This window comes from Drosophila biarmipes, chromosome 3L (assembly GCF_025231255.1).
Source record: "Drosophila biarmipes strain raj3 chromosome 3L, RU_DBia_V1.1, whole genome shotgun sequence".
Lineage (NCBI taxonomy): Eukaryota > Metazoa > Arthropoda > Insecta > Diptera > Drosophilidae > Drosophila > Drosophila biarmipes.
Window position 1 is genome coordinate 23,905,007 of NC_066613.1, and position 26,722 is coordinate 23,931,728.

General features: G+C 49.8%; 4 protein-coding genes across 4 annotated transcripts; 2 read left to right on the forward strand and 2 right to left on the reverse strand.

The window, feature by feature from the left end:
• Nucleotides 1-1,789: 1,789 nt before the first annotated feature.
• On the forward strand, nucleotides 1,790-3,582 carry LOC108035325 (microfibrillar-associated protein 1). Its single transcript, XM_017110900.3, has 3 exons — nucleotides 1,790-1,970; nucleotides 2,033-2,954; nucleotides 3,014-3,582. The coding sequence occupies exons 1-3, from the start codon at nucleotides 1,901-1,903 to the stop codon at nucleotides 3,447-3,449; spliced, it is 1,428 nt and encodes a 475-aa protein (XP_016966389.1). The 5' UTR covers nucleotides 1,790-1,900; the 3' UTR covers nucleotides 3,450-3,582.
• LOC108035327 (mediator of DNA damage checkpoint protein 1) lies at nucleotides 3,447-9,391 on the reverse strand. The gene is made up of 11 exons (XM_017110901.3): nucleotides 9,151-9,391; nucleotides 8,894-9,094; nucleotides 8,371-8,836; nucleotides 7,439-8,305; nucleotides 6,053-6,207; nucleotides 5,878-5,995; nucleotides 5,724-5,819; nucleotides 4,552-5,670; nucleotides 4,349-4,495; nucleotides 3,986-4,288; nucleotides 3,447-3,924 (listed from the first exon to the last, which is right to left on the reverse strand). Exons 1-11 carry the CDS (start codon nucleotides 9,259-9,261, stop codon nucleotides 3,710-3,712), a joined length of 3,798 nt encoding a protein of 1,265 aa, XP_016966390.1. The 5' UTR covers nucleotides 9,262-9,391; the 3' UTR covers nucleotides 3,447-3,709.
• Nucleotides 9,392-9,776: 385 nt separating this feature from the next.
• LOC108034877 (centrobin) lies at nucleotides 9,777-12,206 on the forward strand. Its single transcript, XM_017110082.3, has 4 exons — nucleotides 9,777-11,048; nucleotides 11,107-11,268; nucleotides 11,329-11,666; nucleotides 11,726-12,206. The coding sequence occupies exons 1-4, from the start codon at nucleotides 9,870-9,872 to the stop codon at nucleotides 12,126-12,128; spliced, it is 2,082 nt and encodes a 693-aa protein (XP_016965571.1). The 5' UTR covers nucleotides 9,777-9,869; the 3' UTR covers nucleotides 12,129-12,206.
• A 63-nt stretch (nucleotides 12,207-12,269) lies between these two features.
• LOC108034876 (lysosomal-trafficking regulator) lies at nucleotides 12,270-26,657 on the reverse strand. The gene is made up of 18 exons (XM_017110081.3): nucleotides 26,481-26,657; nucleotides 25,109-25,386; nucleotides 24,953-25,029; nucleotides 24,675-24,837; nucleotides 24,503-24,613; nucleotides 21,805-24,388; nucleotides 20,094-20,873; nucleotides 19,551-19,993; nucleotides 18,506-19,492; nucleotides 16,873-18,450; nucleotides 16,641-16,811; nucleotides 15,863-16,588; nucleotides 15,671-15,804; nucleotides 14,863-15,616; nucleotides 14,301-14,801; nucleotides 13,338-14,242; nucleotides 12,825-13,283; nucleotides 12,270-12,768 (listed from the first exon to the last, which is right to left on the reverse strand). Exons 2-18 carry the CDS (start codon nucleotides 25,229-25,231, stop codon nucleotides 12,648-12,650), a joined length of 10,617 nt encoding a protein of 3,538 aa, XP_016965570.1. The 5' UTR covers nucleotides 25,232-25,386; nucleotides 26,481-26,657; the 3' UTR covers nucleotides 12,270-12,647.
• Between the last annotated feature and the right edge of the window lie 65 nt (nucleotides 26,658-26,722).

Sequence of the window (26,722 nt, forward strand, 5' to 3'; positions counted from 1 at the left end):
AAAAAAGGTTCAAGCGAATTGCTGCCAATTAAGCTCAGAGTTGCAGGGTTCTGATTCATAAGCGAAGAATCATTCCCGTTCTTCAGAAGTCTTCCCAGCGAAAGTCGGAAAGTATCCGGTATTTTCCAACTCCTTTGCAGATCTCCCGATCTCGATCGCCAATTAAGAGGGCGACAAGTAGGGGCAAATGAAATGCGTTGCAAGCAAAACACAAAAGCTTAATTCGGCTTTGCGTGATGTGTAAATATTCCCATTTGGCCCACCCTTTATTACTTTTTAAGTAACTCGAGCCCGAGCCCACAAAGAAAAAAAGTGCGCCAATTAATAATGGAAACGATTTTATCTCATTTCTGTACACTACTGTGTTCATCGCCTCGCCTCAATTGCCCGCTGGCTGTGTTATGTCTTACTTGGATAACGATAACGAGTTCGATCTGGTACGATTTTCATCAGGCATGACACTCTTTCTCCCGCTAATAGAAAATTATTTGTTTACAATTCTGGCGCGCCAGTGTGGGTGTTTAATTCTAATTGAAATGTACTAGGAATTCGAATTTAAATGCGAATTGAAACGGCGCCGGCCAGTTCAAAAGGAGTTTCAATCACCATAAATTTGCATTGGGGCCAAAGAGATGCGAGATGCACGTGTTCGGCTCTTGTGCATCCGAGTCTTAAACTCGAGTTTTGGGTCTGCCACAGGTGCTTCCCCCCAGCGGAAAGTCTCCAAATTAACGCCCAGTTCGCAGTAAAGGTCAGTGAGTTACCTGGGCAGAGGTATGCACTTAAGCATGAAGCGTGTTGCATTAATTAAATATGCCCGCCATGTCGTTAACTAACAGTCTCATGTAAATCTTGGCCATTCAACTACTCTAGCCGACGAAAAGCAGTTAAAAGCAGTTCGGCAAATGCGACTCGGTGTTTAGGCCCGAAACGAGCCCATCCCCAACCCCCAAGCCCAGGCACCTGTAACTCTACTTCTCGGATGCAAGTGGACCCGAGACGTCACAAAACTGGTCGAGCCTCTCGCCCGTCAGGTTGTTCTTTCGGACTTTGGTCCGCTTGGCTTGGTATCTCCATCCCATAATCATGTTATATCAGAATGTTTTCCAAACATTTACGGGTCGATCTACGCACGTGCTGGCTGCGTGCTGTTCCAAAGTTACATACGCAATATCAATAAAAAGAATATCAGTCGGTTCCGGCATTACACAAGATCATCGCCTGGAGACGACCGCCCATTCATATTTATGAAATTGTAATAGGAATAGGAATGGGAATGGGAAGGGGAGAAAGCGTAGTAGTCAATTAATGCGCTAATAAGAGTGGGCGTTGACATTGCTAAAATAATTATCAATAGTAAAAGTACTGGAAAAAGTTTAAATGGAAAAGCCTATTTTTATTTGAAATTGAGTTTATATTTTTTAAAATCTAGAAAGCCTTTGGAAATGTCTCAAGAATCCTTATTTTTACCGGCATACTTAAGAATTACATTTTATTACTTTAAATTTTTAAGCAAATATGTTTTTCAGTGCATAGAAATTACCCAATGCATTACATATAAATACTTTTTGTTAACTAAAGTCTCAATTAATCGTTTTTAGTCTGGGAACTGCCTAGTCATCGAACTTCCGTCATTTTGCTCTACAAAAAGCGAGTGCAAAAGAAACACTTAAAAATGACCGTTTCTTGAATCAATTTTAAAAAGCCCGCCAAACTGCTAGCGTTGCCCCTTTGTATTGGCAGAGCTGCCAGAGTTCTTGCAGTAAACATCGATAACTATTCCATACAATCGATAACTAACACCCACTTTTGTCCATCTCTAGCTCTTAATAAATTAAGAAATATTTACAATTTTTAGTAAATTGCCATTTAAAGCGTTTTAAACTAAGCTTAAGCCAAGATGAGTGCTGCCGCCGCCGCCTCTGGAATCCAGAGCACAGCGGGCGCCATTCCCATGCGCAATGAGAAGGGTAAGCAATGGGTGCAATCCCCGCCAGAAATTGTTAACAAATTGTTTGTGCCTTCCGCACAGGTGAATTGTCCATGCAAAAGGTGAAGGTGCAGCGGTACATATCCGGAAAGCGACCAGACTACGCCCGGGACGACTCCAGCTCGGAGGAGAGCGACGAGGATGACTTCATTGACAGCAGGAAGCGCCTGGAGCGCCACAAGGCGGAGCGACACAAAATGGAGCTCTCCCGTCGCGGAGGCAGCGCCGAGGGGGAGGAGCGTCCGGCGGGGGACGCCCAAGGGGAGGACGATGCCGAGGTTGACGATCCTCGGCTGCGACGGTTGCGCCAGAGGCCTGTGGACATGGAGGACATGGAACGCGAGCGAAGGGAACGCCATCGACACATCCACGAACCGGAGATCATGGAGAGCGACAGCGAGGACGAGGAGGAGGACGAGGCGCCGCAGAAAACCATTGAGCGCGGCACCAACAAGATCACACTGGCCTCCGAGTCCGACACAGATGCCGAGCTCAGCGACACGGAGCTGGAGAACAGGCGCCTCAAGCTCCGATCGCGGATGCTGCAGCAACAGCGCGAGGAAGAGGTGCTCCAGAAGGAGGATGAAAAGCAGTCTGAGTCCTCGGAGTCGGAGAGCTCCGAGTACGAAGAGGAGACGGAAAGCGAGGAGGACAACGAGCCGCGCCTGAAGCCGCTATTTGTGCGGAAGCGAGATCGTGCCACCATCCAGGAGAAGGAGCGGGAGGCCCAGAAGCAAAAGCAGCTGGAGGCGGAGGCCAAGCGGGCGGCCAAAGAGCGCAGAAGAGCCACCCTGCGGATGGTCGAGGAGAGCGTCAAGAAGGACCTGGAGAAGACCAAGCCGGAGAGCAACGAGGCCTGCATCGAGGATGTGTGCACGGACGACGAGAACGACGAGGTGGAGTACGAGGCCTGGAAGCTGCGCGAGCTGAAGAGGATGAAGCGGGATCGCGAGGAGCGCGACAAGTGAGTCCATATCAATTACTTTTGAAAACCTCTTTTAATTGCTTTGCCCCCCTTTCTAGCACCGAGCGAGAAAAGCTAGACATCGACCGCATGCGCAACATGACCGAGGAGGAGCGACGCCAGGAGCTGCGCCAGAACCCCAAGATGGTCACCAACAAGGCCACCAAGGGCAAGTACAAGTTCCTGCAGAAGTACTACCATCGCGGTGCCTTCTACCTGGACGAGGAGAACGATGTGCTGAAGCGCGACTTTGCCCAGGCCACGCTGGAGGATCACTTCGACAAGACCATCCTGCCCAAGGTGATGCAGGTGAAGAACTTCGGCCGCTGCGGCCGCACAAAGTACACGCATTTGGTGGACCAGGACACCACCAAGTTCGACTCGCCCTGGTACGCCGAATCCTCGAGCAACATCAAGTTCCACAACGAACGCGGCGGCGGCATGCGGCAGCAGTTCGAGAAGCCCACAGGATCCAAGCGAAAGAAGATGGAGTAGCTATAGACAGCGTGATGTATTTGACTGGCCGTAGGAGTGTAACAACTAATTTTAATATGGCCGCAACTAGATGGCCCCAAAAAACATTAAACAAAAAACTACAAAATACAAATATCTTAAATTTAAAGCGTGATATATAGCTCCTTTGTGTGATGTACTTCCTGAATCAGGAGCTGCTTGGAATTATGGCTCAGCAAAGTAAGCAATATAAATTCGAAAAAACACTAAACAAACTAAAGAAGTATGCAACACTAGGGCGTTTACAGATTAAGCTTGAACTCGTTCAGAAGTTCCACGTTGTGTCGGACGAGCGCCTGCATGATGGCCTCGGTTTTGATGAAGTGCACTTTTTCGTGGTTGCTCATGCGTCGTTTGGACTTGGTGTCCTTGCTGGTGGTAACCACGTACAGGTCCATGCTGATGGCCAGCGAGGGCGGTTGCGCGTGAACCTTGCCGCCGGCACTTTGAATGATAGCTGTGGAAGATCACCAGGATTTACACAATATGTTGGGATAGGAGTACCCAGCTAGACTTGCCTTTCATTTCAATGGCCTTTGGAATGATGTCTTCACCGAGCATAAAGTGTAAACCGAAAAGCAGACGAGGGTGCTCCAGTACAGACAGGGGTTTGAACTTGAAGGTCTCCATGAACTTGGCATCACTGAACAGATGATCTGCCTTGATGTCGAGGCTTCTGGTCTTCTTTACGGAATGCAGCCAATTGCTGGACAGAACCGGTTTGTTGGCAGCAATCACCGCCAGGAACTTGTAGGTGCGCTCGCCCTTGTCCATGATGAGCATGTCGCACTCTAGGGGATCCTCCGTGGTCTCCACCACGTCTGTAAAGTTGAAGAAATCCAATTAGATGTCGAATCGCTTTTCAGCCTGAATTTCCTTACGCTTCAGGGATTTTAGGACCGATTCCAACGCCTGACGATTGCACATGGTAAAGGCTACTTTTATTTTTCCAGCCGTTTTGGCCTTTCTCACATATTTATTGAAGGCTTTAATGGGATCCGGATCCGGCTGACTAAATCGAGTAGTGGCTGCAATATAAGTGAAATATAATAATATTGTTTGGGAAAGTAAATATTCAACTTACTGGCCCCTGATCTGTTCCTGACGCCCTCCTCTTCGGCTAAATTTTTAGTCTTTTTGCTATGGACAGAGCTGGCGGATGGTTCTTCACGGGAAACCTTCTTTTTAGGCTCTTTGGCGGTAGCAGAGGTAGTTAATAGGTCATCCACGGATGGAGCGTTGGAACGCGACTTGGCCACCCGAGTAGCTCTTGGCGCTAGGCCGGATGCCGACACATTAGAGGCCTTGGCAGCGGCGGAGCTGGATGAAGGCTCTTCGATGGAAGGCGTGGCAGAACGCGAATTGGCAGCACGAGTTGCCTTCGAGCTGTGCCCGGAGTTTGAAGAAGTGTCTGCCTGGTCAATGGTTGTCCTGGATAAACGGACAACAGCACGTTTAATTGATGTGCCAGCTGGCTTTTCTTCCTTGGGCGGGTCGACATCTTCGACCACAGTTTTACGCCTGGTTCTCGGTAAAGGTTTGTCCACGGATGCATCCGCCTTACTGGTCTCTTCTGACTTAGGTTTCCTTCCTCTTTTCGGTTTGACAGGGTTTTCGGCTTTAGCCGTTTCAGTATTTTCTTCACTAGCTTTGCGCCTGCTTCTGGCCGTTGGCTTAGGAATATCCTTGGGTGTGCCCTTTACACTTTTTTCCTTATCTGCGCTAGTTGTCCCAGCATCTTCCTCACTGGTTTGACGCCTGGTTTTTATCGTGGGCTTGGGAATATCCTTGGCTGAGTCTGTCTTCTTGACCTTCCTCCCACTCGCTGGCTTCACGGACATCTCGGCATCTTCAATGCTAGTTTGGCGTGTGGTTCTAGCTCCTGCACTCTTGGACTTGGTTGGCTTTTCTGCGCCAGCATCTTCATCGTTGGTTTTGCTCCTGTGCCTTGTCGTGGGCTTGGGAATATCCTGGAGTGTGTCTGTTTCACTTGTCTCCGCAGTCTGGGCTTTTCTACCGCGCTTCCTTTTGGCAGGTGGCTCCTCCTTTGATTTGTCCTCCAACTCCGTGCTGACTTTACGATTTCTACGGTCTTGCCATTGACTGGCCACCTTTTTGAAAGGTGCTTCGCCTTCGTCATCCTTGGATTTCTCTTCTGCAATCGATCCCATTTCGTGTTCTTGGCAAATGGATTTGCTAAGAGCTGAAAATTTAAATATTAATAAAGAGATCTCGAATTCTCTGCAAGAAACTTACGTTCTGAGTTCTTATCCACTGAATTTGCTCGCCGTTTTCTTACATTACTTTCCAGTCTCTGAGATCCCTCTGAAATTCTTCGATTCTTTCGGCTCGCTGTGAAGAAAATGCACTTGAAATACGCTGAATAATGATTGGTTTGCAGGTGACCTACGCGTAGCTGGAGGAGACACTGATTTGGCCACACGTTTGCGACTGCCAATGTTCGTTGCTTCAGTGCGCCATCGACTTTTGTTGCTCAGGTCACTGAAAACCCCTTCGATCTGGCAAATCTGCAATGTATACACTTCTTTAAGAAAATTCGTCTCGGAGCATAGGCTTTAAATTACCTTTTGGTAGTGATTCTTATCCTTGATCACGCATGGCTTGAAGAACTTTATCGCCTCTTCGTTGGGGTTTATGGGCGACGTTACTACCGTCCCTGAAACCATCTCATTGAGCACAGCATCTATCTCATCACAAGGCTCTTCGCTGGCTTTTGAACCTGAAAAACTTCTGATTAAAATGTTGCCAATTTTCTGCCTTTATGAGTTTGTCGTTCAATTCCCCATTTATTTATTGTTTAAACGAGGCGCCAAAAACAGCCATTTGAGGTTACATAACTTGACTTTCTGAATCCCGATTTCGACGTGGGATACCTCTATGAGTTTGTGGTTGAATTCTCTAAAAACCTACATTAAACTTATTCTTTTTAACGACGGTCAAAATTTTAGCCCATTTGCATGTTGGATTTTTCAGTAATTCCAATGACATTTAGAGAAGGACCTCAAAAACTACATTTTGAGATACCATAACTCGGGTGATACGATACCGATCTTTAAGTGGGATACCTCTATGTGTTTGTAGTTGAATTCTCTAATAATCTACATTCAAATAATTCGTTTTAACGACGGTCAAAATTTTAGCCCATTTTCATGTTGGATTTTTCAGTAATTCCAATGACATTTAGAGAAGGACCTCAAAAACTACATTTTGAGATACCATAACTCGGGTGATACGATACCGATCTTTAAGTGGGATACCTCTATGTGTTTGTAGTTGAATTCTCTAATAATCTACATTCAAATAATTCGTTTTAACGACGGTCAAAATTTTAGCCCATTTTCATGTTGGATTTTTCAGTAATTCCAATGACATTTAGAGAAGGACCTCAAAAACTACATTTTGAGATACCATAACTCGGGTGATACGATACCGATCTTTAAGTGGGATACCTCTATGAGTTTGTGGTTGAATTCTCTACAAACCTACATTAAACTTATTCTTTTTAACGACGGTCAAAATTTTAGCCCATTTTCATGTTGGATTTTTCAGTAATTCCAATGACATTTAGAGAAGGACCTCAAAAACTACATTTTGAGATATCATAACTCGGGTGATACGACACCGATCTTTAAGTGGGATACCTCTATGAGTTTGTGGTTGAATTCTCTAAAAACCTACATTAAACTTATTCTTTTTAACGAGGGTCAAAATTTTAGCCCATTTTCATGTTGGATTTTTCAGTAATTCCAATGACATTCAAAATAGAGCCCCAATAACTATACTTTGAGATACCATAACTCGGGTTATACGATACCGATCTTTAAGTGGGATACCTCTATAAGTTATTGGTTGAATTCCTAATATTCCGAATTCATAATTAGACATTTTATTTCCTCATCAAGAGGTATTTTTGTTCAATTCAACAAAGGATAGTTGCTCAGTATACGCACCTGAACCCTGAATACCGACGTCGTGTAGAATGTTTTCCTTGTTGCTTAGACTCGTGGAATGCTGCTTTACCACATGGAAAGGTTGTGTGGCTATAAAGTCCTGACACCGGATGTTGTTGATCAGGGCCGGAAAGGCTTGAGTGGCTATAAAGTCCTGGTTAGAGGTCTCATTTTCTTTTGGTGGCTCTGGAGAATCAGTTGGCAGTGGGCGACCCAAGTCGAACACCTGAGTTTCTATGAAATCCTGGTTGGAAGACTCATTAGCTTTCGGTGGTTTAGGAGAATCTTTAGTTGGCTGTAGCCGCAGATTAAACGCTTGAGTGGCTATGAAATCTTGATTGGTTTCATTATCTTTTAGTGGCTCTGGAACTTCGTTTGGTTGCCGGCGTGTCAAGTTAAACGCCTGAGTGGCCACGAAATCTTGATTCGGCAACTCATTATCTTCGGCGTCACTTTCCAACAATTTATATCCAGGAAATCGTTGAGTGACTATCATATCCTGATTGCTCTCCGGACTCCTCTCTGCGATCTCTTTGTCGGGAGTGGCAGTAGGAGTCTCAATGGTGGCCACAACAAGTTGTTTAACTCCGCCAAACTGCGGTGTGGTGGTATTCCCTCTGTCAGCGGGACGAACAAACGGATCTGGACTACATGAGTCGGCTCGCCCGTCCCTGCCCAAGATCAAATCGAAAAGGTCAGGGGTGCAGATGTTACGATCTGTGGAGGGAGCGGTCAACTCAGGCGTAATGCAGGCATCCTCTCGGGGCAGCACTTCATCCGCCTTGGTGCTACTCAGGGCACAGCACTTGGAGTTGCTGGCTGACCAATTCAAGGCACTCATTTCTAAGTCGGTGGTGTTCAGTTGATCTGAAAGGGGATATAATAGGAGGTACTATATTTAAAGTCACAAGTTTTACAGAGCACACACTCACCCCGCTTTATTTCCTTCTCAAGAGATTCCATGGGCTTTGTTGGTGGTGGCGGCAGGGGAAGCAGAGCATCGCAGAGAACCTGCGAGGAGTCGAAGTCGTCGATGGCATCCTCATTGTAGTCCTGGGTGCACATGCGAATCATGCTGCCCTGGGAGGACTCCCCATCGCTGCCTATGGTTTGGTCTTGTGGATTCAGCGCAGGTTTCATGGGATGTACAGGCGGAAGTTTCGCCAGAAGATCCTGTGTCTCGGGTATCATAAAGTCATCGCCCAGCGACACTTTTCCACTGGTCCGTGGCCTATCCAGGACAATGGCTTGGGTCTCGGGTATAAAGAAGCTATCCGCCGTGGTGTTTACCGTCGTGTTGGCGGATGGAGGCTGTGTCTCCGGGATGTCAAAGCTGTCCAGTGTCGAGTTGATGGACCTGTTCTTCAGGCACTCCCCGAATCCGCTGCTGTCGTGGGCCTAAAATAGATGGTTTTGTTTATACAACTCAACTGAGGAGACCCCTGTAATGCCCACCTCGTAGTTATCCTCCTTGATCTCCAGTCTGGCCTCCACATTCCCGAATCGCAGCTTCACCTGGCCGGCTAAAGTGTCCTCCTTGCCAATATCCACGATGGTCTGCTCCTGGTCGTTGACGAACATCCTGCCCACCAGGGCCGCCAGGCGCACCACTCCCCGGCGCAGGATGCAGGCGGTGGCGTGGGCCAGTTCCATGGACTGCGGGAAGCACCTTGTTTATTTATTTTATCTCGAGAAGGCACATCAAGCCTTACCTCATCGGCGACGCTGATTTCCAGGCCTTTCTTCCTTCCAATGCGGTATATTATATCGGGTTTGAGGGGGATTGCCGGTAGGCCTTCGACAGCCAAGCTTACATCTGCCATCCTGGAGAGCGCGCCAAGCGGAAGTGCGGTGGAAGGGGGAACCGGGGTGAGTCCTTGGTATTTTAAGAACCCCCGCGACAAAAACAAAACAACACAATACTAGTCCTTGGCGGCAGTGTTGCCAGATGAAACACAGACTTTCTCCCTAAAAAATCCAGTTTAAAATAACTTCGGTTAATTTCAAACTAGCAACTGAAGCAGAGTGGCCAACTTAGCCATTTCCCACTAGATCTAGCTATAGTCTAGATTTCTAGCGGGAGTTTTAGAATTATGGTTTAAGAAGCAATTTACTTTCGGTGTTTGGCTCAATTATACTCATATAAGTAATAGTAACATCATTCCGTAAATTAATAATATTAATAAGCTTAAATCGCGCGAATTTTGTCTGGAAAACATCCCAAATGACCGCCATTCAATTATTCCGCTTTTAACAACTGAAAACAACTAGATCTGGAGGGAAACTAGCTAAATTGGCAACACTGCCCTGGTGCAATGTTTACGCGTCGTGGCATCACTATAGCAACAACCAATTTTTGTTTTGCATCTGTTTGCGGGTTTTCCAAGATTAAGGTTTGAATTTAAGGTGGATTTCCGGCCATGAGTGAGGAATGAGTGATACCGACACGGACGACACCGATCTCTTGCTGCTCATACCACCGGATTTCGACTTCTGCGCGGAGGCCAAGATGAGCGCAGGCGCGGCGGCCGCAGACGCACTGGCCATGCCCCCGCCGCCGGCGCCCACAAGTGCGGCGTACCAGTTCCTGCATCCCAGCAAGAAATCGGAGCTGAACCACATAAATGCCCGGCTCCAGAACATCGGACTGGACGCGGATGAGCCTCCCTCGGACATATCCACCATATCCACGAATACGGTGAGGAACACAGCAGCCGGCTGGCAAAACAGGGAGCTCCATGGCATGGTGCACTCCACGCCGAAGAGTGGCTCCTCAATGGAGCCCCAGCGCCAGCGACCCCTGGAGGATAACATCCTCCTAGAGATCGATCACTACCTGGACGAAAACAATGCGCATCGCTGGCGACAGCGACAGGATCACCACATGCATCACCACAGCGATGATCATCTTCGGAACGAGCGGCTGACGCAAGAAGGTCATCCGGCTACCACATCCCTGCCCAGCATGAGGCTTACCTCCTCCTCGTCCGGCGCTCCTTCAGTGGAACCTGCCAGAGGTGCCCGAAATAGCCTGAATGAGAACAAACTCATCAGTCTGAGCGACCTCTGGGGGAAGAGCAGCCTGGCTAGAACTGTTCTCGACAACAACTCTCCCAAACGACTCCTTTGCAGTCCTTCCCTGAAAGAGGAACAACTCAGGCGGCAGCATCTGGAGAAAACAGTCCACACCCTGCAATCCCAATTGCTGGAGTACCAGCAGCGCATCTCGGTAGCCATCGAGGTGGATCGCTCCAAGGATGCGGCACTCAGTGAGGCGGAGCAAACGGCCCAGAGTCTCAACTACGAGGTTCAGCAACTGCGGGACGCTCTCCACAGGCTGGAGGCGGACAGAAGCGAATCTCAGGGCAAGATTGACGCCCTGCAGCAGGAGTTATCGCAGGCGGTCAACTTGGCCACCAAGTTCCAGGAGAAGAATGATAAACTAGAAGCGGAACTGGACCATCGCAGGCAAGATGCCAAGGAGTGGGACGAAAGACTGGAGCAGATGGAGATGCAGTTAACCAGCAGCAAGAGAGCCGAGGAACTATCCCACGCCGAGCTTAACAAGCTACGGGATAAATTTGCCAAGGTGGACTACCAGCAGGAGAAGGTAAAGTTGTCAACTAGAAAGCAAATAGTGATTATTTTTTAAACCTATACTTTTACAGCTGAAAGCCCGCATAGAGGAACTGGAAAAGGACAAAAATACTCTTACCCACCAAAAGGAAATGCTGCAGGAATACCATCAAAAGCAGAAAGCCAGAGCGGACTCCCTGGAGACCCAGCGTAAATCCCTCCAAGAAACGCTGGCCAATCTGACCGAAACTGAGGTTGTTTCTAAAACGCCTTTAAAGTTAACGCAACCATATAATAATGTCATTACATTGCAGACGAACCTCAAGAAAAAGCTAGATGTACAGCAGAAATCCCTCAAGCAGTACTACCAACAGCAAATGGAAAATGTGGTGGCCAAAAAGATGCAGGAGTTCCAGGATCAGCTGGACAAAAACGAGGAGCATCTGAAGAGCGAAGCTCGAGAGCGGGAAAGACTGATTGCCGAGCGGGCTGTGAAGCAGCTGGAAATGATCAACGAGAAGAACAACCAGGAGCTGAATCTCATCCAGGAGAAGCACAACGAAGAGGTGGAACTGTACCGCCTCCAGCTGGCGAATGCCTCCAAAAAGATCGATGAAATGGACCTCAAGCTCAGCTGTTACAAGACCAAGCGGTAAGATATGATAAATTACTAGGTGTTTCAGTATTAAAGAAAGACATTTTCAATGCCAGTGCTGACATTGCGGAGAAGCTGCACGGAGTAATGGAGGCCCAGTGGCAGCAGGCACTGGCCATACTCACCACTCCCAGTCAGAACTCCCTGATGCAGGCCAGCGACACTGAGGGCGAATCTCCCGAGCTGAACAATGCCCGCATGTATCCAGAGACACCGAAGACCAGCAAGTCGCAGCGCAGCAACAGCACGGAGAAGAACAACCTGGATGTGGTGGGCAAGCGGGATCCGCCCTCGCCCATGGATAAGCTGCAGGCCTACATTGAGCTGCTCCTCAGCAAGTCGCCCAGTGATTTCGACAAACTGGATGAGATCCTGGCCATGACGAACAAGCAGGGCAGCAAGCAAAGCAAACCAAAAAGCGCAAGTGGCGGCAGTAAACCTCCGCCCTGGAAGTGCTGACACCAAGAGATGCTCTCGATAAGTAATATTGTATCTAGTAATACCCATGTTCAATAAGTATTAGTCCCTATCCCTCAATGAGTAGCCTCTACGATGTACATTGTAGTTTTCTCTTCTTACTTAGGAAGCATAAGTAAATAGTTAAGGTTATTTGCAAAATACGATTGTTTATTTGATAATATCAACAATTGAAGGCAGCGCGGGCTTTTTTCCATGCGGCACGGGAAAAACAAAATACGAAGGTTAAATAATAATTAAAAGTTTTGGTACAAAAGGTGTATGTTACAGCTCTATGAGACCTAGCCTAGGAATCTTATAGTCTTTCTGATACATCAATTTCGAGGCGGTCGCAAGCGAATGTATTAGTTTGATATCTTTAGAAGGAAACATTCACCGTCTGACCGGACCAAAATTTGTTCTTTGATTCTGCTGCTTTTTAAGGTTTTTTTATGTGTCTGTCATTGATATGCTTTGAGTTGAGTTATTGAGTATGTAGATCCGATACTATTCCCATTGAGCTCATTTGTAGACGATCTGCGGGAATTTGGGGGCGTTTCCATAGAGGCCCTCTGACTCCCAAACTTGGATGTGGGACTCCCGCGTTAGCACCACCAAATGCTGATGTGTGGAGTAGCAAATACTGGAGGATAAACGAGATAGTACTTTGATTTCTTTTAAGTAAGAAGCTAACTTTACCTCCGAATGGGCGAAGTGCCCGTGGTTAGCTCACTGACGAAGCTCAGGTTCCAGCTGGACCAGAAGCGCACGAATCCTCCCTCCACCGCGGTGGCTATCACATTCACGCCCACTCCCTCCTTGATGTACGAGTAGCACACGGCCAGGATGCGGTCCTCGTGCACCAGATGCTGCACATATCGCGCGTTCACCGAGTGCAGCCGCAAAATGGACTTGCCATTGGGATTCACGTTCACATTGACAAAGTCGTCCAGGTTCTCCTCCGTGACCTCGAAGCATTCGTCGGCAATGTTGAGGGAATTCGGCCTAGTCGCAGCTGCCGCAGGCTTGGAATCCGCTGAAGGCTGGGGCAAGGTGTGCACGGTGACAATGTCCCCCAGGGTGGGACTGATGGCGACATGCGTTATGGGAGACTGATGGATCTCTGCCGGCCGGGCAATCGTTCGCACATAGCTCCAACTATAGGATTATATTAGGTTAATATTTTCTAACCACATTCAAATGCTTACTCACTCGTTTAGATCCCAGATTACGGCTATGCCATCGCGACCCGCCGTCACCGCAATCTTAAACTCCACGGAAAGGGTGATGCAGGTGATCTCGTCGGTGTGTCGCACCAGCAACGTGGGTCCCAGCCAGTTAAGATCGGCTCCGTCCCGCTGAAAAGCATCGCTGCCAGAGGAGTTGCTTGAGGAGTTGACCGAGGAGGCCGAGTTGGTTGGGTGCAGATTTCCCGCCTCGTCCAATCTCTCCGATCCACCTCCTCCTCCTATTATTCCCTTGCTGGTCATCTTCCGGAATGCCGAGTTGTAGGACAAGCTGAAGCCTCGGGCATAGCTCTGCCTGCTCTTGGCCGAGGCCCGCTGCTGGGAGTCCATTCCTCCCGTGCACTTGTATACACTAACCCTGCCGGACTTGTGGCCAAACCAAAGCTGATTCGAGTTGACATCGCAGCCGCAGGCGGTGATGTCGTCGAATGTTCCATTGTGCAGCAGGTTCTTTGGCTTGGCCTGTGGCTTGTTGAGTGGTTGGATCCTCACAATGCGGTCGTCGTAGCCCCAGGAGATCACGTTGTACGTGTCCGGCTCGGCTCCCTGCATCACACTAGCCCTCGCCGGCAGGGCGTACACCACGTTGGTGTTGCTGAAACTCACCAGGTGCTCGGTGCCGGGTATCTTGTGGATGTTCGCCCAGGACGGAGCCTTCAGCTGAGGCGATCCCACATAGACGCCCCAGCGCAGGCCCCTCACGGTGGACACTATGGGTTTGTCCACCAGCGAGTAGTCCAGCGCCTTGGTAGCCGGATGTGGTGACCTGAAGAGCTGCCTGGGCATCTGCCCGTATGTCTTCACCATTGTCTTGACCGCTTCTCGTTCGATGGGATCACTGATCTCTGAATCCAGGAATACGGCATAGGTCTGTAAAAAAACTTGATAAATATCTAATTTCTTCACAGGTATCGGCATTATCACCCACCGCTGGATGGAACACATTGACGGCCTCCACGGCGCTCTCCCCGCTCTGCTTATACCCGTAGATCAGGTCTATCCAGTTGTGGATCTGATTCCGCACCAGTTCCGACTCCAAGGCCTGTCGGTGGATGAGCACAAAGAGCCGCGAGTCCCGCTGACACCAGGGCGGCAGAGAGACGTCCTCCACCCTTTCGCCGTTCTGTCGACATCCGAACTTGAAGCGCTCAAAGTTCTCGAACATCTCTGGCAGGCAGAAGAACTCCGGAATGAGCTCCTTCACATCCGTGGGACTATCCCGACTGGCCAGCAACCAAGTGGTGTTCAGAGCGTGGAACGTGCGATCCGGCAGATCGAAATCGTTGTCCTGGTAGCGGAGGAAATAGCTGGTGAACGGTGGAACCCTCACCAGGAAATGGAGTACGGTGCCAGAGTTTGAGTAATGAGAGCTGTAGTGATAGGGTTTCAGGATCAGGGAGCCCATGGTGGTGTTGGTACTGTCAATGTACTGCAAGGACACAAACATTCAAGTCAGTTTGGAAGGGATTAGGGTTGAGTTCTCCTCTTACCGTGTAGTTGCTGATGTAGTGCTTCTCGTTTTCCTCCAGCTGCACGGCAATGGGCCGTCCCAGTCGCCTAAAGTTATGCGCTTCCCGGAGATCCAAAATCTCCGAGCTGTAGTTGGCCAGCACCCAGGGAAACACTGGGTACTGCATGAGATCGTTGTACGTGCGCCCGGCGATTTGGTTGAGGGTCATCAGGTACTCCCAGTTGGTGAGGAGACCCTCGCGCCACTGCTGGGTGATGGCCAGCACCTTGGCCTGGTCTGGCGTGGCCACGATTTTATCACAGAATACCTCGCGCATAATCTTCCAGTCGTCGGCGTTCTGGAGCGAGAAGAACAACGACTTGTTGGTGTCCAGCAGGATCTCGAAGGCCGTCTCCTGGTGCTGGTAGCGCTTCAGCCAGATCTCCGTTATGTTGGCGATATCACAGTTGACGTTGAAGTACCGGCACCGGTAGGTGGCCAGGAAGTAGAGCTTCAGATCGGTGATAATGATCTCGCCCTCGATCTCTCCGTCCACGGGCAGGAATTTTGCCGCAAAGTTGTACAGGATTTGGGAGTTGAGCGATATATTCAACTGTTGATCGTAGCTGGCTATAAGATAGTCCAGAGGACGCACATAAGGCTCCAGATCCTCGCGTTGGCCCTGACCCGGCCGGTACTCGTTCATAAAGAAGCGTCTATCGATGTCCAGGTGGCAGCGACGCAGACGAGTGTGAACTCGGGAGGGTCCCTCGGTGTCGTCCAGTTCCCAGGAGCTAGGGAATGGGTGGTTAGCTAATGTCTTTCAAAGAATCGTTCTATTCCCTTACCATTCAGCTCTCTCAGCAGAGTGCCAGGGAGCACCCTCGTGCGTCATGCGACGTATGATCTCCAGCCATTTGGTGTAGGTATAGGTATCGTCGTAGACTTTCATGTGACACATCAGGGCCTTGCGCTCAGCATTCTTGAGGGATCAAATAGGGCATTATCAGTATTCTATGTTTCCCCAGTTCCCAACAAACCTGAAGTTCCGCCACTTTCCTCGTGGTCACCATGGACGACTCTATGCAGTGCTGAACCAGTGGCTCAAATCTGTAGACAGTCTTCTCCAGAAGTGTCTTCTGCTTGGCCGCCATATTATTGCGATTCTGATCGAGGCGGTCCAGCTCATGGACCAGATTCCAGGTGGAGTCATTCTCCTTGATGCCCAAAGCGTCACAAAGTCTCTGCAGATTTTCAATGGGCTCCGCCATGTCCTCCAGCAAAGAAAGCCAGAGTAGCGCCTTGATCATCTTGCCGTCGCAGATGATGGCCCGCTGGAATTCATCCTGTTGGGATCGCCACAAGGCATCCACAATGTAGGAGCGCAGATCCCGAGGACGCGATGGTTGTAGTCCCCAGGCGATGAAGTTGTTGCATCGCTGATTGCTCGAGATCCCATAGGAAACGAGCAGCTGGAAGAGAGCCAGCTCCTGGGAACTGGCCACATAGTTGGGTCCGGTGGTCTGGCCCACACCCACGGTGAAGAACTGGGTGCAGCGATCGATGAGCAGCTCCACTCGGGTGCGCAACTCCGTGTTACTCAGTGGGGAATCATTTGTAATGGCAATCCGGAAACTGTTGGGCTCAAAGAACTTCGTGAGCCACTCCAGCTGGAGTTGAGCCTGGGCGGTGCGAAAGCTGCGCATGATGAGCTGCGGTTGCTTGTCCTGGTAGAAAGCCAGAAGGTTGAGTATGTCCCAAACGAGCTGGAGGAAGAGAAGTGTTTAGATAGGAGTGGCTTATGCCTTAGATACCCACATTTATCTGTCCCAGAGACCGCAGAGCCCGCTCTCCAAGATTCGTCAGCAGTTCCACAATGGACTCATCCGCATTGGATTGACCCAGGCGTAGGGAGTAGATCTTGTAGAGCGCCTTTACCGAGCACTGCAGCAGTCCTGCCTCAATCAGACATGACTGATCATCGGGATTCTGAAAAAAGGAGGTTATAGAAGGATCATAAGGTAACTTAATCTGGGTACTCTTAACTCACCTGGAGATATAGACGAAGAAGGGCTTTAAATACCCTTTGAGGTTCCGTTCCCTCTGCGATAGCCAGAAGGGATTGAAGTCCAAAGCGCTGACGAATCCTTAGAGGAGCATCACCACTCAGGACATCCGTCAGGCTGCCATGCATTCCGCTAGTCCAGGCCAAGCAGGCCTCAAACATGCCTGTATCACATGCGTGAATGGTCAACTGATTGGCCAGGTGCAGGGGATACATTAGCTTGGTGGCAGCGTTCAGTTCACCACTGGCCAGGCGCTTGGTAAGCACATCCAGCAACTGGATGATGGACTGGCGTACGGCGCAGCTGCGCTGATTGGCCAGAACCAGGAGCAGTTCGAGTTTCACATAGTGACGTGTGACCACATCCACCGAGGAGTCAGGCAGCAGGCACAGGAAGTCCTTCAGGAGGATGAGAAGGCGTTGCTGCAGACGGATGATCCCAGGCTGATCGTAAAAGTCCGTCTTCCTATTAGGCAGCGACGACTGACCCGAACTGGGAGTACTGTGACCCGATGGCTGCCAGATCTTACCCAGATGCAGGTGCGGATGGATGCGTCTTCGCGCGATCTTCAGGGGACTGCTCCTCTTGGGACTGTTGGAACTCGTGGGATGCCGTCGCTTGAACTTTAAACGCCACCGAGTGGCCTCCACAGGGCTGAGTAGTCTCAAGGCAGTCTTGTTGAGATTGGAGCAGTCCGCCATCTGTTCTAGTTGCTCCTCAAAGTCGTTCACGGCTTTCCTGTAACTCGATGTGCTGGCATGAAGGCGTCGCAATTTCTTGATTCTCTCCGCCCTCTCTGGATCCAGTTCCTGCGGCTGAGAATGCAGTTGCCTTCGCAGGGAAGTGGTCACCCTGCTCAGATTGGCTGCCACCAAGGATCGCTCCTTGGCCGGTTGCTGAGCCGTCAGTAGGAAGTAGAAGTGCGTGCGATCGTGGGTCACATAACACTCACTTGGCTTGTGAAGAAGCAGGAGCAGCTTCATGATCTCATCCAGCATGGAGGAGTCAGGAGGCGATCCGGCAAAGACCGCCAGAATTTGGACGAAGCATTCGGCGGCATAGGGTGAAATCTGTACCGGGCTGGGTGACTCTATCACATAGACCTTGCACAGATTGAGGAGGGCTCCCAGCAAGCCGGATTTCTGCAGCTGTTCCATGTTGAAATCCCTTTGCGGGTGCTTGTCCCGGGTGAGGGCCAAAATGCATCGAAAAAGCATGTCCAGGACATCGGAGTGGGTGGCCCCGGAGCGATGCCAGTCGGAGTATCGCTGCAGCACGGCCAGCAGCAGACGGGGATAAACCAAGGTGGCCATCGTATTGTCATTCACATTCAATGAATCCCCTTTCCGGCTGATCAGCGCCTGGGAACAGGCATTGTTCACAATGCTCCGCAGTAGCTGGACATCCTTGCAGCACTTCTCCGACTTGATCACGTAGCCTATTAGAGCCAGGTAGTCCTGGCGCTGGAACTCTGTGTATAGCTGAGCATCCGAATGGGCTACCTGGAGCAGCATATCCAGAGCCAAAGCCTGGGTGCTCGCATTGCCAGTGAGCTCGACAATCTGTAAAGGGAGGAGATTGTTAAAGGGTCCTTGAGGGGATTCAGTCTATACCCACTCTGGCAAAGAGATACAGCAGCGTGGAGAGTCCTCCGCTGAGGGAAGTGGCCGACTGGAGCGTCTGGGGCTGGTGCTGCTGCAGTTCGCCGTAGAGCATGTGTCCATGCGGCTGTCCATAGCAGGCCATGTCCAGTTCCTGGCTAGCATCGTAGCTCATCACAATATCCGGCTGCTGCGCCGTGTACACCAGGACTCTGGACTGCCTTAACTGACGCATGCAGTCCAAATGGTTCCCGAAATTCGAGGAGGCCAGCTTGCCCAGGCTGACAAACCCATAGTTCGGCTTCCAGTTGGCCACCTGGCACTGGGTGAACTCGGTGAAGTCTGGTCCCATGGCCGTGAGATTCATCATCAGCAGGGGATCCACTAGCCGACGCTTGAAGAGGATTACATTTGACAGGGCATATCGGGGAGCAGAGCCATCCAGAGTGGATCGCGAGGAGGAGTTGCTGCCGCCGGGACTTCTGGTCGGTTGTCCCTCGCCCAGAGCAAGACACTGAAAGCTGTGCACTCGCGTGAGCTGGCGGAGATTGTGGAACGGCAAGCGCATGGTGTGTTGCTCCAGACCATCCAGGAATATGCTGATCTCCACGGCATCTGCTTGCTGCTGCAGACCGAATACCAAGTGCATCCACTTGTGCCGTGGTAAACGCAAATGCTGTAGCTGCACGGCGGAGCCCTCAAAGTAACCACCCGGCGAGTCTGGCGAGGATTGATGTCCGTTCAGCAAGTGCATCTGCCCGAAGCTGTTGAGCAGCGCCAACTTGGTCTGCTTGAGGGCCTGTCGAATGGTTCCTCCATTGGCCGCTTGTGTGTTGGCCGAAATCACCGAAGCCGTATCCGCACTGGCCTCCATATGCTCCTCCACTCGCACCGGAGCTAGTTGCTCATGTGGTTTGACCAACTCGAAGATCAGCTGCATGTTGTGGCTGATGTAAATACTAACCATGGCTTGGTTGGTTCCCAAGGAAAGCAGGTGGAGTTTCTAGAGGAAATTTTAGATGAGTTCTTACTGTATTATAGGAATAAGCTAGTCAACTCACGGTCAGATCCTCTCCAGAATAGCGCGTCTCATCGTCGTTGAACTGCATGGAACTGCGGTGCATCTGCTGACCCCTAAGCTCCAACCAGAGGGACAAGGTCAAGCCGTCTGGCTGCCAGAGCCGTGTCTGGGTCACTGGAAAAATGCAGGCTGCCCGCGTGAAAAGCGTACTCGACTGGCACTGTTGGTGGTGCAGTCGCACCCTTTCGATCTGCTCGCTGACCAGCGGCTCCGAGGTGATCACAATCTTGCCATCCGTGGTGATGGGAAAGTCCAACTCCATGCAGGGCTGAGCCTTGCGCAGGGAGCCGGAGGAGATGTGGTGCATGTGGCGCATCAGCAGATCCACGGGAGGCTGTCTGGAGGCCAGGATAGAGTAGTAGCACTGGAGGACCTCTGGAGTGTTCAGGTGGGTAACCAACTCCAGGATCGATTGTTGCAGCTCTGGAAGAGATCATAATTCGGTTTCGATTAATATTCTTCTTAAATTTAAGACTAAAAACACTTTATTTTAAGGAATCCCTATTCGTATTCCTATACTCACCTCTCAATCTCGGATCGCTGCAGCTCAATATCGGCGCGAATCCCTTGAGCAGGCACAGAGGTCCACCAAGATAGTCCCTGATGACAAACAGCCGATTGGCCAACTGGGTGAGACTCTCGGTCCATCCATTTGGCTGCTTGATGCAGAGGAGGGATAGTTCCGCCAGCATTTGCACCACCAGCTGGCTGAGACCCTGGTGCATGATGTGGGTTCGGTAACGGGAGGAGGGCTGAAAAGGAGTCCAAGACTCGTTGGCTGCCATGACGCCGCCGTTGAGCTCACACTCGGACTCGCTGAGGTCGGCGATTTCGCCATCCGCCTCGTAGCCCTCGTCGGCGGTGAGGTAAAACTCGTGCTCGTTCTCGCTGAGCTCCAGTTCGCTGTCGGCGGCACAGCTCAAGGAGGCGCGGGTGGAGAAGTAATCCGCATCGACTCCCGCAATCACCTCACTGGAATTGGGCCTCCTCCTGGGCGTGGGCGGCGTGGCCAGGGAGTTTTTGGCCGGCAGCTTGACAGGCTGCAGTCTGGGCAGCTCCACGCTGCCGCTGTTGAAAGATCGGGCACGTGGTCTGGGCTGCTGGGAGTCCGCCGATGGACTGCTGACCACGCCCGCCGGCTCCTGGTGGGTGCTCGACAGCTCGGCTATCTTGAGCAAGGTCTGCAGGGTCTGGATCACCGCATTGTCCCGGGCATGCTGCTCCCCATGATCCGACCAATTGTCCGTGGCATGGTTCAGAATAATGGCTCGCAGCTTGCGCAGGTGCTTCTGCATCTTCTCCACTGTGAAGAAAGGTAGATAAGCCGGGGATTAGTGGGAGATATGATGATGGCGACTGACTGATAGCCCGCGTCTATTTTCCGTAAACTGGAGCAAGTCGTCAGCGCTGGACGAGCGCCAAAGCAAAAGTGTCTGGAATGTATCTCGTTTCGCTGCCTATCTGTGTGTTTTTTCTATCCGTATCTGTTTCTGCTTCTGTATCTGCGATGTTGTAACTTGTGTACCCAGAAATTCAATCCCAGCAGGCTGAACGCCTTGTAAATGCCGCGTATTATACTCCAGCCTGACTAAGCGTCTGCCTAGCTGGCTTATAATTAACTCTCCTAGCCCGCAGCCGCAATCACAACCACAACGCCCCGTTATTAGCCAGAGTCTAGAATCTAGAGCTGGATTGGCGGTGAATGTGGGTGCCTTGTTCTTGTCCCACTTCTAGGGCTTCCCCAGAGAGCCCTCTGCTGAGTGCCCGCCGGTTGTGCTCAGTCTATTGACTACTGCCTATTGGCAGCGCATTAGCGGAATGCCGAGCAACTGATGGGCGAATATGACGGGCCAGTAATGCCCTTTAGTTCGCAATACCCTTCTTTTGAAGAGTCTATTCGAGAATCGGTTATAAAACCATCTAAATTGTTACCAAAATATTATGCCCTATAATTTTAAGCATGCTTTTAGAAAAAAGTATACTTTAACACGTTAAAAATATGTGAAACACGTTTTATTGGCAACTTAATAAAAAATATATGATTAAATAAACATTACTCATAAAATTTGAGAAATATTTAAATGAATCATGGCCCCGATATTTATTTTTGCGAGTATTGTTTCGAGGAGCTATATAGTAAACCTCCAATCCCTGCCATATAAGAATCCCCTCACTTAATATACCCTCTTTCGTTTTCTCAAAAGGTATTCAAGCGAACAATCTCTGACACTTACCTTCTTCGTTTTGGAAACCCTTGATGCAGATGGCCATGGTCGCCTCGAAGAGTTTCAGCAAGAGTTTCTTGCATTCGCCGTTGGGTTCGTACAGGCAGAACAAATCCGCATCAATATTGGCACTTGTCGGCGTGTTGGCACCTCCGCCGCTTGCGGGACTTCCGCCGAATAGGGATCCCACAATGCTGAATAGTTTGTTGATAATGCCGTTGGCTGCTGCCACTTCCTCTTCGCTGGAGAGGATCAGCGAGCCGTTGTTGGGACAATCCTTGCTGGGCTGACTGCCACGGATGTCGAAGAGCACTATGCTCTCATCCGGTTCGCAGGATCGGAGCTGCTGCAGGAACGAGGGCGTGGCCATGTAACTATCGTAGCTATCGATCACCGAGGCGTAATCCAGAGGAGAGTCCGCGTAGTCCGAACTGGCTGCCGTTGTGACCGAGACTGAGGTGGAGCCACCACCGAGAGGCAGCTGCGAGACCAGGGTTTCCAATGAACTTGAGCCGCAAATGCCGGCGGTGGGCGTGGTTGCGGTGGAAGATGTGGTTGCCCCCGTTGTGGCTTTCGGCAGCATGAGGAAGCAGCCCAGCGCATTGTAGTTGAGCTTCAAAATGTCAACGATGTTTTTATCCCCATGCCGCAGCTTCTTCTCCTCCGGCAGCTGCTCGCTCGTTGGTGTCTCCACCTCATCGTCGTCCTCGTTGTCCAGCATTTCCACGGGTATCGAGTAGATTTTGGCAAATTCGTTATAAAACATCTGACTTGTCTTAAGCAGCTCAAAGTTGAGGGTCCATTGCAGGGCGGTTATGTAGAGTATATCCGCTGGCTTGTGACCCTCGAGCTTTACGGGACTGGCGATCTCATCTAGCCAGAATTTGCTGCGCGAGTTCTTGGCACACTTGTGCAGCAGAGCCTGGAAGAGCTGAGATGCCCGGTCACTGCTATTCAGCTGCAATTGGATGAGTCTCCTGCTCAACGTGATCTGCTCCTGGCTGTTCTCGCCCAGAAACGCTATGTTATCGATGCCCACCTTGATCAGATCGCATACTCCCCGCTGGAGTTCGGGAATGGTTAGTAGGTCCTGCATGTAGCGGATGTTCTCCTCGTTGTAGAAAGCTTTAACCAGCCGAATGTCGCTCAGGTACATCACAAAGATGCTCAGACACTCGTGCAGAGCTCTGTAGTTCTCCAATCTGCTGGGCAGTTGGAGAGGAGTCACTTTGCTATTCCTTCTCACACTACCGCTGCTTTCGATCAGTTCTTTGTACTGCCGAAAAATGGGCAGGGCCACCTCCGCCAGGATGCCAGCGGCCAAGTCGTAGGACAGCAAGTAGGCGATATGCTTCAAGTGCTTTAGAAATAGCAACATGGCAGGGGTGTTCAACAGGGCTTTGTAGTTCTCCTTGTATATGTTCAGCAGGTCCGTGTGAAAAACAGCCGACTTTAGCTTATCCTCGCATCCTGGGCAGCCCTGGGGGTTCCGTTTCACGAAGATTGTGTGCAGCACACTGTAGTGCAGAAACTTGTAGGCACACTTTTGATAACTGCTGGATAGTTGAGTGGCCAGTTTCAGGCAGGTGGCGTAGTTCCTGGCATTGTAGTGGCAGCAACAGCTTCCTGTTCGGAGGAGACTCCTTACACTGTGCTCCTGGAGTTCCGCCTCCAAGCTGGGCAGCAGATGATAGAGTTTTCCCTGGAAGTAACAGCTCAGCGAACTGGCTCCCGAGCAATGAAGCTGACTGCTGCGCTGTCTCTTGTGTCGTGGATGTTGCTGCTGTTGCTTGGGCAAAGCGGTGGAAGCACTGCTCTCCATGAGACTTTGCAGATGCTGCTCCTGCCGGGACAGATTATCCGTCAGCCGGAGCAACATCTTGTATATATGCAGGAATATGGCGGTGGAGAAGTTCGTTGACTTGGCTGCCTCCTGGAGAACCTCAAAGCAGGCATCAAAGTTCCTCACGTCGATCTGATTCAGCTCCCTTACGCCATTGTCCACGAGATTGTGGAGCGTTCCGAACATTATGTATAGTACTCCATGGGCCAGCAGCGGGCTCCTTCGATTGGCGGTCAGGGCGTAGAGCAGCTGCCCGAAGTTGCTGTTGAAATCATGAACATTCGGTTGCTGTTGCTCCAGTATGTAAAAGTTGTTCACACAGCGGGCTATTAGCTGCAGGAGCTCAAACTTAATGATCTCATCGTTGTCACCGGATGCATCGTGCTCCAAGGTGGCGCACAAGTGTCCCAGGGCAAAGTTGTGAACCGTCACACTCAACTGGGACTCCTGCTCGGCATCCACACACCTGGTGAGTAACTGGATGAGCAACAGGGCCAGTTCATCGCTGCTCCTCGTTGTCCTTTGAAAGTTCTCGAAATTCGATTCGATGGCATTGGATATGTGATGGGGTAATTGACTTTTTTGCGGCTGCTGGCGTCGCAGCTTTTTGCTCTGCGAATTGAGGTAGAAACTGCCGATGAACTGCGAAATGCTGGTCAGGGCAACCAGGGGCTCGTTGGACGGGCTCCACTTGCAGTTGGGGAACAGGTTGATGCACAGCTGGCACAGGCTCTTCTGGGAGGCAATATGCTGTGGGCGGACGAGGGAAATTGATTAAATTTAAATAAATAAATTTGGTTGGGTATAAAAATACAAATAAATCGAACCACCCTTATTTATTTAAAGGTGTGTTCTTAAACTTGCCTTGATATCCACGCGCAACAGAAAGGCCAACAGGTGGTGGCCCAACTCATCGGTGAGAAAGGTCCGCAGGGCAAGAATCTTGTTGCAATCACTGGGTGTGCTGAGTATTAGCTGTGAGAGGAAGCATAGTATACAAGATTGAAAAAGTGGGTATGGAATACTTGAAACAAACCTGGGCTAGATTATGCTGCTTGCGCAGCTGCTTGATGCACTTGTCCTGCTGCTCCGGTTGCTCCTCCGGACTGCTGATTTGAGATCTCTTCGCCTCGCTGATGATCTGATAGACCTGCTCCAACAAATAGGAGCAGAGCTCTTCGGGCATCAGGTTGAAGTGGCTAAAAAATATTAAAATAAATATAAAATTAATAAACTAGAAAATCAAATATTAAAATGTTTTATACATTTATATGGGTATCTTTCTTTGTTTTTAGATTTTTCTAAAAAAATTACCTATTAAACCAGGCGTTCTCCAAGGTCTTATCGTCCAGAAACTGAAAGTTATAGAGCAACAGCCACAGCCAGTGGTCCTGTGAATGTTAAAAAATAAGAAAGGAAAACAACGATAAGACCTGGCAATATCAATGGGCGAAGAAGAACTGCACAAACCTTGACACTCGCATCTTCGAGCTCCGAGGCCTGGAGATATTGGCTCCACAGTCCGATCAGGGTATCCAGCAGCAGTTGCTGCTCCTCCTCCTTCTCCTCCACCTTCACCTCCATCCCGGCCATGGAGAATCACAGATAATCACAGTCACACGCCAACGGGCACGTCGAAGAGTCTGCTCCGGCTGGCCAGCAACTTCTTGGGCATCGGGTAACGTAGCGTAGTGGACGCTTAGAGCGATGAGACCAAACTGAACGCGGCGATCGAAGGAGAACGCCAGCTGTAATTACAAAGCAAAGTCAGTAAATACAGTCGTACTTCTGCACTTGAAAACGTAATCTTTCTTACAAGGGTGTCAAGTGGTGGAGATTAATGTAAATATTGATTTGTGATTTATGCTATATGCTGTTAAGATTAGTTAACTTAAGATATAATTACACAGATAAACTTTAGCATATCAATTTTTATACAATTTTTAGAAATTTTCACTAAATTTTTAATTAAGACTTGGTGATAATGATATAAAATAATAATGAATCACTGTTGAATCAACATTTTGAAGGATTTCATTCAAATCTCAATAAGATTCATTAAAATTCAACAAGAAGTTTAGATATCAATTTTTCCAGATATAATACAATTCCAGTTTATAAGTTAGAACATTAAATAATCAGGTTAATAACCTGTACACATTTTAGATTCTTTGGCTTGCAAGACCCGAACATAGATAACGAAATGCAAGCCTTAAACTTGGTTCTACAGTTCGGCTTATGGAGGCCCCACTGCACCTCTTTTGTGCGTGCGATTACGTGGGGTGATCAGGAGGATGGGTAGGTGGAGTGGCAGTGGGAGTGGGAGTGGGAGGAGGAGGCCGAGATGATTGCTTATTTGCCCAGAGGCCGGTGGTGTTGATAATTCGGTGCAGAGTGGAGTGGAAACTTTGCTTGTTGTTGCGGGAAAACTATTAAGATTGCTATTTATAGCGGATCGCTTCGGATCGCATCGGTGGCATTGCATCTGGCTGCGTAGCTTTCGGGTTGCCAAGCCGGTAAGACGATAGTGTGGGCTCCGTGGGCTCGGTGGTGGCTCCGGGGAGCTCCAGCCGCGTAAACAGCTGGCGGTGGAGCGTGTCTGTAACGGCCAGTGGACGCGAGATAAGCTCGAAACTATGGAAACCAGGAGGAGGAGACCATCTTCCCTGCCAGCTTATCGGCGATTGCCGCACCTTACATATAGAACGCTCAGCACTTGAACCGCGGCAACTTCTATTTATCAACTGCGCAGCACCGAATTTCATTATTCATCGCTAGACCGCATCTAGTATTTGGGGTTTACCAGGGTGAAGTGTATAATTTATCAACCGTAGCCACTCACCGAGGAAAATGGCAATTTCCGTGCGGCAGCAACAGCGGGTTTCAGGGCGACATTCTGTCCGGGCCTGGCCGCGTACTACTTTTGTTTACTATTATTTTAATAATTTTAGCGATTTGTTTTTGTTGATGCGCTAGCTGTGTGTGTGTGCGCTCCTATTGTTTGCTGCGAAATAAACAGAATAGTTGTTGTTTGTGCAGTCAGCTGATGGCAAAAAGCGTTTTAAGCTTGGGCCACACTATTTA